The 16,160-nt window shown below is 39.2% G+C and overlaps 1 protein-coding gene across 1 annotated transcript in view; it reads right to left on the bottom strand.

Moving 5' to 3' along the window:
- Positions 1-880: 880 nt before the first annotated feature.
- The window catches only part of CD109 (CD109 molecule), a 136,719-nt gene continuing 121,439 nt past the window's right edge, over positions 881-16,160 (bottom strand). The window contains exons 29-33 of the mRNA XM_070795748.1: positions 14,632-14,697; positions 12,179-12,321; positions 7,006-7,153; positions 4,925-5,027; positions 881-2,990 (exon numbers count right to left, since the gene is read on the bottom strand). Of these exons, the coding sequence (XP_070651849.1) occupies positions 2,815-2,990; positions 4,925-5,027; positions 7,006-7,153; positions 12,179-12,321; positions 14,632-14,697 (636 nt within the window). The 3' untranslated portion in view covers positions 881-2,814. The remainder of the gene's footprint in view (positions 2,991-4,924; positions 5,028-7,005; positions 7,154-12,178; positions 12,322-14,631; positions 14,698-16,160) is intronic.

Below are 16,160 nucleotides of genomic sequence, written 5' to 3'. Positions count from 1 at the left end.
TTACTCATAGCATGTGCAGAAGAGAGTGAATGACGCCAGTTCCTGCTACTACTGCTCTCCTTTAACCCAGACGCCTGTGGCTTTTCTGGACCCTCTTCATCCCAGCCCGGCTGTCACAGAGCCTGCCTCCAAGAGGCATCCCCACTGCCTGCACACCTCCAACCACGGACCGCCCTCTCCCCCACTCCGTCCATTCCTGCTCTTCCTCCTCAATCCCATCCTCCTCCTCACTTTCAATACGTTTTAATACATCTGTAATGAATTTTTAATACATTAAAATATTAGTTACAAAGTGAGTGTTTAACCTGAAACTCTGAAATAATTCACAGAAAAATACAGGATTTCTAGTTTTTAAATGAGGAAATAACATTTTTTAAAAGCTACACCGTCTTCCAATGGTTTTCCATTCTTGTGTTCCCTAAGATTCTATACTTCAAGTCTGGTATGAACAGTATATAAGCTACAGAATAGAAGGCTGTTGATGGGTAGTCAGAGTTTCTCTAGGCAGTGGGGCTGGGGAAGCGGGATCCTTTGCGAACCCTCCTCCAAGTTCATTTTAAGATATTTTCACCTCCAAAGAAGTCCTAACATATAAAAGCCAAAAATCCCACACAGGGAGGTCCAAACCCAAGTGTCTTTTTCAGATCAGACTGTTTCAAAGGGGTAACACAACTAAAAACTTTTCCCCACTTGAAAGTATGTACAAGAAAATTATATATTTGTTATTTAACTGCTCTCTCTCCATAGACCACCCTCTGAGGATCTATTGTCTACATTCAGAATTCAAGCTTTAAAAACCTGAATATTAGTAATTCCTACCTTTGTGTCCAAAATATCCATAAGCAATCCATGAATATCCACTCCACTGTAATTTCTTTAAAGTCACTAAAATAAAAACATTCTTTCCAAAATTCACTTTAAAATATATTATTTATATATTTTAATTTTGGATTTATTTTTAAACAGCTGAAAATAGTATAACACAGCTTCTTTGGAGCCCATGATAATTACATTTCTACATCCCCTTGAGATAAATGCTGAGTTCAGGAGTAAAAATTAAACCACTTTTTGGATTTAGTAAAAGATCTTTACATTTTTTGATGTATCTAAAATATTTCAATATTTTTCAAATGGAAAGAAGAAACAAAGAAGAGAAGGAAAGGAAAAATAAAAAAAAAAAAGAAAGAGGTGAGAAAAGAGGACAAACAGGAAAGGAAGAAGAAAGGAATCTTTCTTTAAAACTTCACTCACATTAATGAGTATTATTCTTCTGTACCACGTAACCAATGAGCCAGATGCTCAAAATTCAAGAATCTTCTGTAAGGTTCAGAGCAAGCATTAGATGTCAGTGTACAGCTGGTGGTCTGATGCTCAGATACCTGAATCTAGAAGGTTCCACAGGACCCTGGCCAACAGTGTACAGTACTTCACATCTCTCTGACCCCCATCAAACCCCAGCTTCCTTCCCAGACAACAGGGAGGTCAGTCTGCTGCATCTCATACAGGATTCAGTTGTGTCCCCCTGGTGGCTCAGATGGTAAAGAATCCACCTGCAAAGCAGGAGACCTGGGTTCAAGCCCTCGGTTGGGAAAATCCCCGGGAGAAGGGAATGGCTACCCACTCCAGCATTCTTGGGGAGAATTCCATGGACAGAGGAGCCTGGTGGACTGCAGTCCATGGGGTCGTAAAAAGTCAGACATGACTGAGTGACTAACACTTTCATTTTCCAACTGAGCATTCCCCATGACTCACATGTGTCTCCTGGTCTAGGATCTTCTTGTCCAAGTCCCATAAGGCACATGTGGCAATGCTCTGTGACCCTCAGCCAGAACAAAGCCTGCGTGTGGGGCTGGAGGCTGGGTACACAGAGATCACCCAGGGCTCCTCTGATCACTTTTCAGTGACCTCAACCTCTGAGCCATGGGCAGCACAGTAAAGACCAGTCTCTCTGCTTCTCTCCAGAGGGAAAACAGGCAAAAACCAAGGGATGGGGTATGTGACTACATCTAGAGTGGAACAACATCATTTTCCTTAAAAAAAAAAAAAAAATCACCACCTCCATCCTAAAGAAAAACACTACATCTGATCAAGAAAGATGTACTGAGACCATGGGCTTCCCAGGGGGCACTAGTGGGAAAGACCCTGTCTGCCAACGCAGGAGACATGGGTTCAATCCCTGGGTGGGGAAGATCCTCTGGAGGAGGGCATGGCAACCCACTCCAGTATTCTTGCCTGGAGAATCCCATGGACAGAGGAGCCTGGTGGGTTCACAGGATCAAAAAGAGTCGCACAGGACTGAAGCGACTTAGCACAGCAGAGCACAGCACTGAGACCGCTGGGGTGGGTGGGGTGGGCAGGGGTTTGGGGCAGATACAGAAGGGAAGGAACAAGCTCTTCCCTTGAGCTTGTTTCACCATTTAAAGCAGAGACTGACATATAGCAGTGCTTAAGAAACCAGGCTCATTTCCTCTAGAAAAAATGAAAAGAATCATCTAAAATAATGCATTTATTCTGGAGAAAACAACACCTCCAAAAAAATCCTAAACGATTTTAAGAGGAGGAAATAAAAGAATACAGCTGCAATAATTCTTATTTTTTTGTCCCACACAGAAGTCAGGGGGGAAAAGCCATCTATGCAGCTACATACAAGGACCCGTTGTTATTAATACATCTCCCCCACTTCCACCCCTCTCCCAACTCATAAAAAGAAAAACATTGATTTTCCAAACAGAGGTAATATCTGATTATGAAGACAAGACAGTCGCATGTGGCTTTTGGAAATGCTAATGTTTCATGGAGTCTTTAGGAAACAAATCACGGCCAACGCTGCAGGAACAGAAGCGCGAGGCAGAGGAGGAGGAGGCCGGCGGTCAGGCGCGGGAGGTGGGCCGCGGCCGCGAGGTCGCAGGGGCCGCAGGCGAGCGCGTCCCCGCAGAGGTCACAGGAGGTCAGCTGCGCTCTGGAGTTGTAGCTTCTCACGGCTCGCCGCCCTGTTCAAAGAGGCAGACGTCGCTTTAGGTGCCCTCTGCGTTTAGAAACAGGTAATCTGCCAAAACTTAAGAGCCTTTCGATACACTTTTCTGAGTTTTCTGTTCTTCACGTAATTTTATTTTTCTTTACAAGAAAAACAGCAAAACTGCTCACAAGGAGCCCAAACTGCGAAGCAAGTCCAAGAGAGAAACAGTGCTTTGAAGTCCTGTTTCGGTACCACCAGCAGCTGGCCGGCATTAAAAGAGAAAAAAACAGACCCTAGCTGCACAGCTCAGTCAAGCGCAACCTGAAACCCTTCCAGGAAAGGGAAAGGCTGTACCTTGAGGATGTTTTAACCTCCTTGAGACTTCTTTTTTGGATGACATTTTCTATGCCTTCAAGTAAAGTTCTAATCATTAGAACTACTGAAGAGAAATATATTTACGTGGACTTTATTTTAAAATGCAAAAATATGAAAAGAACTCTGTGTCATGTCTCGTTTCAGTGTCTTAAAATGTTAAGCACATAGTGTCTAAAACTACTGAACTTGAGTAAATTTTACAGTACAAGCTAATATTTTAAAAAACTAGATAAAGCACCAATAGCATTATAATAAACTTACTATAAAGCATAAATGATTTTTATTTTTACAGTTTTTAAGAAACTATTTTCAAATTCCTTCATGGTTTTTCATTGTTTTAAATTTAATAAATATGCTTTCTGACTCTAGGGTTTTTCAGAATGGGTTTTATTATCCTGATCTTACCCATGTTTTCATTTTAAATGCCCCCCAATACATAAGTCATTTTCCACAAAAAAACTTTACGGAGATTGAATCTTTTTTGCTTCTTAAATGTTTAAAATGTTCTCCATATACCTGAGAAATATCAATTGGAGAATCTTTCAACTAGGTTATTAAAGAAGAAATTTGGATAAATTCGTTATTTTGTCACTGAGTCTCTACCTGAGTCTTTCATCCTTTCACCAGGAAAAAAAAAATGCATCAGTTTGTTTCCAAAATGTCCCACAAGAACTGGGTGAATGCTCTACCTCAACTCCAACAGGAAGCAAAAGATGAGAGGAACTGGCTTGTTGACTTACGAGGAGAGCAAGGTGGTGCCACCCCTTGAATAACCTGCGAAGACTCCCAACCATGCGGACAGGTTCCTCGTACTCTAAGTGTAATTATCTACAATTGCCTGGGACATGAAAATGTTCACGATTCTCATGCATTCTGATGATTCTGAGCCACTCGGAGTGCTTAGCTTACTCAGGATGAATGTGATTACAAGCAGAAACGTTAGCCTGCAGGTCTCACACTGACAAAAAGTCACTCCCTGACTGAATGCAGATTTGTCCTGATCAGATCTCTACTTTCACATTCTAAAGTTCTAATGCTTTATAAAGTAAAAGTTACCAATAAAATCAAAGAAGCTCAAGTTATTTTTCAGACTATATTTTTCTTGAAATGATAAAAAAAAACCTGTTATAATAAATACATTTTAGCAAAACAATCTCCCTCAGTGAAGAAACAGCTAAACCCCACTGAGGTTTGCCAACACGGATGGTGTTCACGTTCTCTCCTGAAGAAGTCTTGTTTTAAAACCAGAACCAGATGGAGTGGGTGCTTGGAACAAGAGAACCTTGGAAACTGAACATAACTAGACTCTCTGTGTCAGTTTTTTTTTTTTTTAACTGTGAGTTGAAAACCTAAAATATTATGAGCAAAAACATCATTTTAATATATGCAAAGTGCTATCTTGTGATTACATTTTTATATTTTAATTATCCATTGTTTTCATTTAAATGGAAAGCTCACCTCCTGCTGCACCACCTCCTTCACACCCCAACTACACCCTCCCCCACAAAGCTAATTCAATAGCTGGTCACTTTGAATGAATGAATGAATGGCTGGCTTAACTCCTAAAGTACTGGAACTCCAGAACACACTTACTTGGTTCATAGTAGTCCACTATGGACACTGAAGCATCTTGTGTATTTGACACTCTAAAGCTTCTTACAGCAGGAATATCAACACAAAACTGGGTTTCATTTACCTTGAAAAATACAGAAGACTTTTAAAGAGGTGGCAGACTGTGTTCATGATAAAAGACATTTCTTTCTCTTATCATTTATCAAACAGTTACAGAAATTAGCATTTAGGGAGCATTTCTACACACCCAGTACTATGGTAAGCACTTTACATAAATCACATCATTTGTTTTGTAAAACAATCTTTGCATGATCAGTATGGTTCTTACTTCCATTTTACTGAAACAGATACTGAGAATTAGAGTAGTTAAGAATGCAGGAGCCCAGGGTGCATGCGCCTGGCCTTGGTGCTTCACCAAAAACCCTCTCTCAGTCTTGCACCCCATTCTGGTTGCTGCTACTGACTCACCCCAGTCCCCTTCTCTGGAGAATCACCCTCAGCTCATAGAAGCCACCTCATCCACTAAGTGAAGTAACCTCAGAGTCAGGGTGGCATAGCCCCCAACCAGTAAGGTACAAAAGGCCAGCCTCTTTGCTTCCAGGAAAGATACTTAATGCCAATCTGGCAAAAAATACTAGTTAAGGAATCTGAAATTAATACATTCCTTCAAACATTTCATTCCATACCAATTAGCAGGTAGTGAAAAGTCAATCAGTAAAAATGTAATGGACACTAAAAATAACCATTAACAAGAACATCACAGACATAGGACAAACTCCAAACATAATTACATTATTAAATATATAAACATTAAATGCATTTTTCAAACTCTAAATTAGGCCCATGACTGTCAAGCAGTATTTAATATATGGAAATTACTGAACAGCAAAGAGACTTTGAATTTGTTTTAACAGCTTTATAACCAAAGTGGTTTTTGAAGTCTTAAAACAATTAGAATATTTAGGAACTAGCTTTTTAAAAGCAGAATCACTGCTAAAGCAATATAATTCTGATTCACACTTTGCAAAACTGGAATAAGAAACATATGTATTCCCCCTTCGTAACATTAAATCCTAAGAACACTTAAAACTCAATTTCAACTCCACATATAAATTTCATGTAGATGTCAGAAGAATAAACTTTCATGGCAGCAGTTTTGAGACATAACAAGTAGAGTCTTGAATTCCACACTTATCTTTCTCACAATATTTTATGCACCTTATTCCTGAATCCATAATTTTCATACAGGAATGGGAAGAGTACATGAAAATTATATAATTATATTATATAATGATTTTCTATAAAGACCAAACCTCTGAAAATATTCTATGATTCAAGCAGCTAACTTTTCAGTGCAGGAATGTTAATCCTTTGGGATGTATTAAATGCTTTTTCTTTCATGAAAGCACCCTGCACTGGGTCTTCACTGCTGCTGTGGGCTTTCTCTAGCTGTAGCGAGCAGGGGCTCCTCTCCAGTTGTGGTCTGCAGTTCTCGTTGCAGTGGCTTCTCTTGTTGCGGAGCATCAACTCTGGATGCTCAGGCTTCTCTCCGGTTGCAGCTTGTGGGCTCTAGAACGTGGGCTCAGGAACTGTGGTATATACTGCCCCGGGGCATATGGGACCCTAGTTCCAGACCAGGGATGGAACCTGGGTCCCTTGCATTGGCAGGAGGATTCTTAACCACTGAACCACCAGGGAAGTCCCTAATGAGCGTTTTAAAACATGTAATTAAAGCTTCCACCATCAGCAGCATTTAAATAAGTATGTTCAGCAATTCCTTGAAGCACAGGAGTTCTCTATTTGAGATCTGGACTATATTGTGGAAAACATATCACAACAATTTCTGGGTTGAACATCTGGTATGAAATAATTTCATTATCAAGACTTTCATTAGGCTCATCATTAATAGTAATTCTCTTTAATTTTATAATAATGTCTTGTTAGTGTTGACAATAGATGGTTGCCATGTGAAAGTCACTCAGGGACACCAAAAGCCAAAATAATGACATAAAGAAAACGTATAAAGTAAAGGTTCTTCTGAATACAGTAAAGAGTGGTGCTGTCAGTGGTTATGGGGGTGAAACTTAGGTTTCATTACTTACAGAGTCTAAGTAGAGGTTGAGTTTGCCATGGTCATGTTCTACTTTTTTCAGAGTATCACTCAGGGGAATGGCATCTGAGGACACAGTAAAACCACTGAGCAGGTTGACTTCCATAAGGGCCATGCCGCTTCTGGCTGGGCCCAGAAACCTAAATCAAGGATGACAGGAAGGACAAAAACCCTTTAGGAAAAACCTACAGCTGATGGCAAACTATCTTCATATAGAAACTAAAACTGCCAAGTGTTATTCCAAATATTTATTGTTTTGTTGAAATAAGTTACTGTAGAAAACTGTAAAAAGATAACCCTTTCTTTACAGGTCTGAAATTCCTATAACTTTCAACCATGTGAGGAAGAGAACAGTGGGTCCACCTGTCAGCCAGCATGAAATGCCTACAACACAGCCGGCTTGGGCCCTGGGCTGTAATGAGGGCAACCTTTGCCCCTTCAGCAGGCAACTCTGTTTTCCAGTGGTTGATTCCAAACCACATTGCATTTTTCATTTTCTCCAAAGTTGACGGCACTAACCTCCCCGGCTCAAGGCTAGGAACTGAAAAAGAGGCATCACTTGACCAGTTAGCAGGAGATGGCGGCCAAGTCTTCAACAACCTTTTCTTCATCCGGTTTTAGAAAAAGAAGACCCAGTAGGGAAGGTCCTTCCCTTTCTTCTCCCACATACTTGGTGCAAATTTTGTATTTTCTTTGGTCGCCTTGGGAGAATGACAAGCCTGGGAAAGTTTTATTACACTGCTTGTTTTCTAACCCTGCTGTACACATTGTGAGCATCAAAGCATCTGGGCACCAACAACGTTTTGTCTCCTTTAAAATAAATATTTTTCTAAAAAAGACTAGGTGGCAAGAGCTTTTACTTTGGATCTGAAGGAGCCCAATGTCATTATGGAAAGGAGTTTGTCTCCAAGATGGAAGTCTCAGCATCGTTCAGTTAAGTTCCTGTTGTCCTTTAAGTGGCAAAAGCAAGAAGGGCCAGTAGAAAATCTTGCTTTTCAAAGCAGCAAACCGATGCCTGCCAAACATGACTGATTGAAAAGCCATACAGAACAAGTGCCGACTGTGGCTGGCTGGCAACCCAGGCAGTCAAAACCATCTGCTGGTAATGTGCTCAAGAAGAGATGCTGTTGAAAACCAATATGGGCATTAAAATTGGAAGGCTTTTAGAGACGAGAAAAACAGCCAACCTGCCTAGATTCAACAACTGCAGTGTATCATCAGAAGTGCCTTAGCTGACCTGGTCTTTCCACCAGCCAGGGGCAGAACTTGTTAAACTGCCATGCCACAGAGAAACCCCGTCTGAGGTGAGTAAGAGCTTGGACCTTACTGACGAGAATAAAGGGCCTGAAACACCAGTTTTTCTTTTTATAAAGTGTCACTGAAAGAATTCATTTAGAATGCTATTTGTATTTCATGGCAGATTTTTCTCAGAAGACTAGTTGCAGCGTCTAAATCCTTTTTATAAAGCCCCCAACCCTGATTAAAACACTTACCTTCTCCAGATCCTCCACACACACACACACACACACACACACAAAAGATATAGATGTCCTCTACATAGCAAAGTTTGTTGCCCATCTGACTCCTGATGCTGGAATAATGATCCTGCATTTTTACCTGAGCCCCTTATAGTGAAGCCCCATCATGGTCTGAATCTCAGTTTCACTTCTGTCTTCACCTGACCTCCCTAAGAGGTAAAATCCATCTCATTGCCCCATAAGAGCAATTTGCCCTTTTCAAAACTAGAATTTTATTGACTTGCTCTAACAGCTCTTTGAAGGAAACCACCCTCCTCAGGAAAGCTCTTTTCTTGTCATTTTAGCAAAGCTGTATTGTAACTAACCTTAAACCAGGCACCCCCAGGTTCTGCTCACTTCTGGCCCAAGCACACTTCCCAAATCTTTTGGTCACACAGTATCTTGCCCAACCTGTTGGTTCTTTCCATAGATCAAAGGAGTACAAATGAAGAATAAAGAATTAACAGATGGCCAGATCTCTTCCCTAGCTTCCCCTTTAGTAATCTCATGAACAAACTGTGTGAACAAGACAGAACCTAGAGGAGAATCGTAAGAAGTCGACAAGCCTGCATGCAGGGCAAGGTGGTGATGGCTCTGACTCCCATCTCAATGACTGACTGAGACTGTTTTCCCAGTTTCCCTTTAAAAACCATTACTACTGAGCAGAATCCTCGGAGCTGGTCTCAGGACATGAGTCCACCTTCTCCCCAGACTGCCAGTTTTTCTTAATAAAGCATCTTTCCTTTCGACCAGCAACTGTCTCTTGGGTATTGATTTCTAAACAGCCAGCAGCCAAACCTGAGTTCAGTAACATTGTTTTCAGGAATCATTTTTATTAATTTTTGTCTCCTCTTTCAAATGTGAAGATAAGGCTGTATCATTTTGGCTAACCTTAATATTCCAAATCCTGACACTACATAATGGAAACTGAGCCAATATTTACTGAGTGAATGAATGACTAAAGGACTGAATGAGAAAAGCAGGGATAATAATAGCACCAACTTTATAGAATAAGTCTAAGGATTAAATGAGTTGCATGTGCAAGTCATGGTGCAATCCCTAGCATGTAAGTTTGTAATAAATGCAGATACTGTGCTGTGCTTAGTCACTCAGTTGTGTCCTACTCTTTGAGACACCATGGATACCAGCCTGCCAGGATCCTCTGTCCACGGGGATTCTCCAAGCAAGAATACTGGAGTGGGTTGCCATGCCCTCCTCCAGGGGATTTTCCCAACCCAGGGATCGAACCCAGGTCTCCCACATTGCAGGCGGATTCTTTACTGTCTGAGCTACTGGGGAAGCCCAAATGCAGGTGGGTGTTGTTTAAATAATAATAATAACTTGATGTTGTTATTCTGGAACAGAGCCCAGTTTCAATTTTAGTGAAGTGTAACGGGAGTCCTACTTTCTCAGCTAAAAAGGAAGCCACCGCAGAGATTCTGATATCCCCGTGCTGCTGGTTCAAAATGCCCAAATAGGTGAGGAAGGGGGTAAACACATGTGGCAATTTATACTAACATCAGGAACAAGGAGACCCAAGATAGTAGGAATGGTAGCAGTAATGAAGAAGACTGGGTTCAGGCAATGGCTAAGAAGACTGACCACCTGGAGGAACACCTAGAGATGACCTTAGGAGGACCTGGAGATTCAGTATCACATCAGTGACATCCAGCCCACCAAGAGTCCAAGGTCAATCAGATGCTATAGTAAGTAAGTGTTACCCCTTCAGTCATGTCTGACTCTTCGAAACCCCATGGACAACTCCTGCCAGGCTCCTCTGTCCATATAATTCTCCAGGCAAGGGTACTGAATTCAGTAGCCATTCCCTTCTCCAGGGGATCTTCCTGACCCAGTGATGAAACCCGGGTCTCCCGCATTGCAGGCAGATTCTTTACTGTCCGAGCCACCAGGAAAGCCCAATCAGACACTATGGGATATTTAAAAAGGGCAGGCAGCAGCTCGTCAAGATCAGTGCATAACAGAGTAACACCCAGCTTAACCATAGTAGATAGACAAAGAAGAAACTATAAAGTCTCTTGATTTGAGAACTTTCTGAAGGAGTTGCTCTCAAACTGCTGTATGCATCAGAATAAGCAAGAAGGCTGAAGGTGGCTTCATAGACCCTGAATCTGTGAAGTCAGTAGTCTTGAAGTGGATACTTTTTGCTTAACAAGATCCTCAGATGCTCTGATAGAGAAGGAAATGGCAACCCACTCCAGAATTCTTGCCTGGAGGATCCCAGGGACGGGGGAGCCTGGTGGGCTGCCGTCTGTGGGGTCACACAGAGTCGGACACGACTGAAGTGACTTAGCAGCAGCAGCAACAGATGCTCTGGACACAGACCAAATTTAATAGTCACTTTATTAAATGCTCCCAGAAGCTGTAAGTGCCTAAATATCCAATGCAAAGATCTTCTAAATCAGAATTATTTCACTGTGTCTAAAAAAACTAGGCTCTTCATTGAACTTGCATACTTTTATGAAGTTCTGAGTTAAGTGCATAATACAAAAAGTTAAATGCGAACCTGGAATAATTGCTTAACGGAAAAATGACCAACAAAAAGAAATAATCTATTTTGGAATATTAATCATGATTCATTAAGGTTTTTGAATGGAAACAGTGGCAGACTTTATTTTCTTGGGCTCCAAAATCACTGCAGATGGTGACTGTAGCCACAAAATTAAAAGACGCTTGCTCCTTGGCAGGAAAGCTATGACAAATCTAAATAGCATATTAAAGCAGCAATATCACTTTGCCAACAAAGATCCATATAGTCAAAGCTATGGTTTTTCCAGTAGTCATGTACAGATGTGACAGTTGGACCATAAAGAAGGCTGAGTGCCGAAGACCTGATGCTTTTGAACTATGGTGCTGGAGAAGACTCTTGAGGGTCCCTTGGACAGCAAAGCAATCAAACCAGTCAATCCTAAAGGAAGTAAACCTGAATATTCATTGGAAGAACTGATGCTGAAGCTGAAGCTCCAATACTTTGGCTACCTGATGCGAAGATCCAACTCACTGGAAAAGACCCTGATGCTGGGAAGAATTGAAGGCAGGAAGAGACAGAGGATGAGATGGTTGGACAATATCACCGATTCAATGGACATGAGTTTGAGCAAACTCCAGGAGCTGGTGATGGACAGGGAAGCCTGGTGTGCTTCAGTCCATGGATTCGCAAAGAATCAGACATAATTGAGCAACTAAACGACAATTAAAGTTTTTATAAATTAAACCTGAGTTTTATTAAACTTTTCTATTAAAGCTTATTATAAATACAAGAAAAAATTGCAAATATTGATAATTTTGGCATGTGGAGAAAGGCTTAAATACAATTAGCATTCTAGTTTGTAATCAGAAGTGTACTGTGTAACTGAAATCTTTGCTAAATATAACTCCTTATAGAGATAACTATATAGTTATATAGTTAAATATATAAATAGTCATATGCTGCTGCTAAGTCACTTCAGTCATGTCTGACTCTTTGTGACCCCATGGACTGTAGCCCACCAGGCTCCTCTGTCCATGGAATTCTCCAAGCAAGAATACTGGAGTGGGTTGCCATTTCCTTCTCCATAAATAGTCATATATATTTAATTAAATATTCAAATCTATTTTTTAAGAAGAAAGAAGGGGAACTTAGATACCAACCTTGTGCACACATTCAAATCCAAGTGATTGACATCATCTTTATTATCTTTTACAGCAACATCTAGGTCAAATGATTCCTGATCTTGGATAGATCTTCGGCTTTTAGAAGATCTGGAATTTTTCACATTATAAATAACATTAAGCTGCAATAAGTAACAAAGAAGCATAAGTAATAAGTCATTAGCAATAAACTGGTTTAGTTATATATTCTAAAAATTAAGTAATGATTCTCTGGGATAAACTCAACTGAATTTGTAATTTTCAATCTAAAAAAAAGCTTAATTTTACTAGCTAGCAAAGTATCATTATTTACAAATATAATTATAAAAGTTAATAAACAATGATTTTTAAAATTGAGAAAAATTGTTAGGGAATATTCAAAATTTCATAGATCATCGCGGACAATATTCACAGATATTGTTTTTTTCAAATACTGTAAAACATTCCCATGAGGGAACAAGCTAAACTACTGCCAAGTTTCTTGAAAGTATCCACTAATTTCTAAGCTCTGTTGCCCAGCTGGAGTCATTGTTCACAAACTGGAACTATTGGTAAGATAAATCAAAGTATCTTTATCCAAAAGCCTTGGTGGAACAGAAACCTATTCAACTGCTAAGGCTTCTTTTTGATCATACAGTGTTTTTCAAAGATGATAAAATAAATAATGGATTTCAAGTCAAGTGGGTCTTTATATTCACGAAATTTGGCAGTTTATTTCCAAAAAACAGCTTTGCTTTTTATCACTCAAAAGGGGTCAACATTACTGCAAACCTGAGAGTCTTCCTTGCCCTCCTTTTTCCAGAGCACTTTCAAAAACATTAACTAAAGGAAATGTCAATACCTATTTCTGGGTACCCAGCTTTTTTGCAATTTTCTTCTCCATTACAAGAAGTACCTATTGGTCCCTACCTTTTGTTTTGTTCGTGTTGATACAGACACACAACTGGTGAACATTCTGACCAGTAGGTACCAAATTTACTGCTGTGTCCTCAGACCTCATATAAAAATCACTTGACTTTATCTATATAGTAATTTATCTATATATTGTTTATCAAGAATGAATTCAAACCAATTTGGTGGTTTAAGTATGTATAATTTTTCAAGCTTATCTAAAATATCCTGTGTATTTACTTTTGGATTTATTATTCACATCAAAAGATAGATTGAGAATGAGTATTTTCACATGGTCTTTGTTGGTAAAGACCAATACAAATTATTCACTCTTTCTTCTTTCTATCCTTTCCATTGAATACTGTTCCCTTTAATTGTTTTTTTTTTTTTCCTGATTAAAAGAAAACATTTACTGTATTTTGAGTATTGTACAAAATAATCTTCATATTATTTTTAAGTTTCCAAATTATACCTGACCATTGTGCCCTAACACAATGCTTAGGGCACAACAGATGCTTGGCAAAAGCATCTGTTCTCTCAACCAGGATAGTTGTACTGGTTTTTGAAAAAGTATCTTTTCTCTGTAACAGTCTTTTTAAAAAACTTTCTCAGGGCTTCCCTGGTGGCTAAGGGGTAAAGAATCAACCTGCCAATGCAGGAGACACAGGTTCAATCCCTGGGTTGGGAAGATCCCCTAGAGAAGGAAATGGCAACCCACTCCAGTGTCCCTGGGAAATCCCACATGGACAGAGGAGCCTGGAGGACTACAGTCCATGGGGGTTGTAAAAGAGTCGGACATGACTTAGTGACTAAACAACAACTTTCTCAGTAAAGCTGTCAGGGTTTGTTTGGTTTGTTTTTTCCAACCAAGTACATAATACATGAAAATCATGGGGACTTAAAACCATGTTACTGGGATGCAAAATGGATTTTAAGTCCCCATGATTTTCATGTATCATTAAGTAAAATAACTTCCATTCAGTATTTTATATACTACCTCCATTTAACTGTATCCCAGTTACACCATAAAGAGTAGATTTCTTTGAATTTTCTTCCTATAGAGCACTGAACATATTATGCTCTGATTGTTTTATTTACAATAATATAAAATTTTACATCAAAGGGACACATTTCCTATCTTCAAGTCAATTACTTATAATACTGTTAGATGAATATTAAGAAATGGTAAGTAAAATACTACATCAAGTCACAATAGAAACTCTACCCAGCATTATGTTTGAGCTATATTTTCACAAAAAAAAGGGTGAGAGTTCCCAACAATTCACATGACTCATACTGGAGGATTTTAACCCTCACCTCAAAAAGTATTTAATACTCAAGAAATATTCTTCTGACACATTAAGTCATATAGTTGCTAGTCCACTCACTAGCTAGTAATAGCTCTCACACTTTTTATTAAAGATAGTGATTGATTTTGCTGTCATAGAAATAAACCTTTAATAATTTTGTCATCTAAGTTAAAGATTTACCAGTGCCTCAAACCAAAGAATTATTATAGCAAGTCATATTTAACAAAACAAAAAATAAACATTATTACATACCTGACAAATAGCATATCCAAAACCATTTGCAGAAATATTAACTGTAGTTGGCTGTACTACAGCAAGCTGAATAAAAGTGAGAAAAAAGTAAATAAGGCTAAGTATCCATATCCAGGTCCCCCCAACCAGCACAGACCACTGTTTTCCCTCATCAGGAGTGTGAGCTGTCTGCACGCTAAAGCTCTAACTTTACATGGAAAATACATATAGGAAAGTACAGTAGTAGGAAGCTGCTGCACAGCACAGGGAGCCCAGCTAGGTCTGTGATAACCTAGAGGAGTGAGACTGCTGCAGGGAGAAGCTCAAGAGGGAGGGGATATATGTACACATGCAGCTAATTCACTTTGTTGTACAGCAGAAACTAACAGAGCATTGTAAAGCAATTATACTCCAATAACAGAGTCTCTAAAAATTTTAATGTAAAAAAAGGAATTCTTTTACACAGGTCACTATGAAAGTCAATTTTGATGATGATTAAATAATAATTACTATGACAAAAGTAATACCTTTTATATGTTTTGACAATTAAAAATACTCTTCTGCAAATAATTTCATTGGTATGTAAATATACAAAATTATGGTCAGTGTCTTTAAAAACATTACTAATTTCTGTTCATGGTTTAAATTACCTTCAGACATATGAAAATTAGATAAACAAGAATCCATAAAATAATAATGATTATTAGCAAGTTGTAAGCAAAATGTTATGATCACACATTTCTTTTTCTTTTTTTTTAAACTGAGGAGAACTGATTATTCCATAAAAAAGACAGATCGCAGGTTGCCTATTTCTTTGTCTAGACAAATCACTTAGATACACATGTGCTGGTTTTAATTAGCATCATGGAAATTAAGCATTCTGTAGCCTGAAATGTTATCATTCAACAAATAAAAACTACATATTCAATAAAGAAAAATACAGTTCAAACAATTACTCTCTATAATGCCTAAACAGACTCTGTGCTTTTTCCTCTATCCTGTTTAATCAAAAGCGCACATCAATCAAATTGCTGCTTCATCTTGTGTGTAATAGAAGGCTTCACACAATTATTTTTCAAGTCAATAAAATCCTCCTTCCTTCCCCACTCACCTTACTTCCTCCCACAAATGTTAAACAGTAAATAAGTATTTTCTTTAGACCTGGATCAGGCATGGTAGGAGATTAAAAGCAAGAAGTTGAAAATGCAGTCCAGTACTGATACAAGATTAACAAAGTGTATTTGGGGGTATAATTAAAAAAAAAAAAAAAAAAGAACTTTACACAGCCCCACAAGTCAAAAGTTATGGGTAAACCAGATAAGAGGGGTGAAGGCAGAGGAAGTGCACATTAGTGCTATGGAAGCCCTTCTGCAGGGACTGAAGCAAGAAAGATAAGAAACAGAAGCCATCCCTTCCTCCTCAAGCCTCCCTTAGCACCCAAGTCCCTGGCCTTTCTGAGAACACAATGACATGCCATCACTGACCTGGACCAACACTATTCCTTCCTTTTCCTTTGCTATCACCCCTTCTCCCTCGGGTTCTAGTCCTGA

This window comes from Bos indicus, chromosome 9 (genome assembly GCF_029378745.1).
Source record: "Bos indicus isolate NIAB-ARS_2022 breed Sahiwal x Tharparkar chromosome 9, NIAB-ARS_B.indTharparkar_mat_pri_1.0, whole genome shotgun sequence".
NCBI lineage: Eukaryota > Metazoa > Chordata > Mammalia > Artiodactyla > Bovidae > Bos > Bos indicus.
The sequence above is the reverse complement of the archived record's forward strand: the minus strand, read 5'-3'. Positions and strand labels throughout refer to the sequence as shown.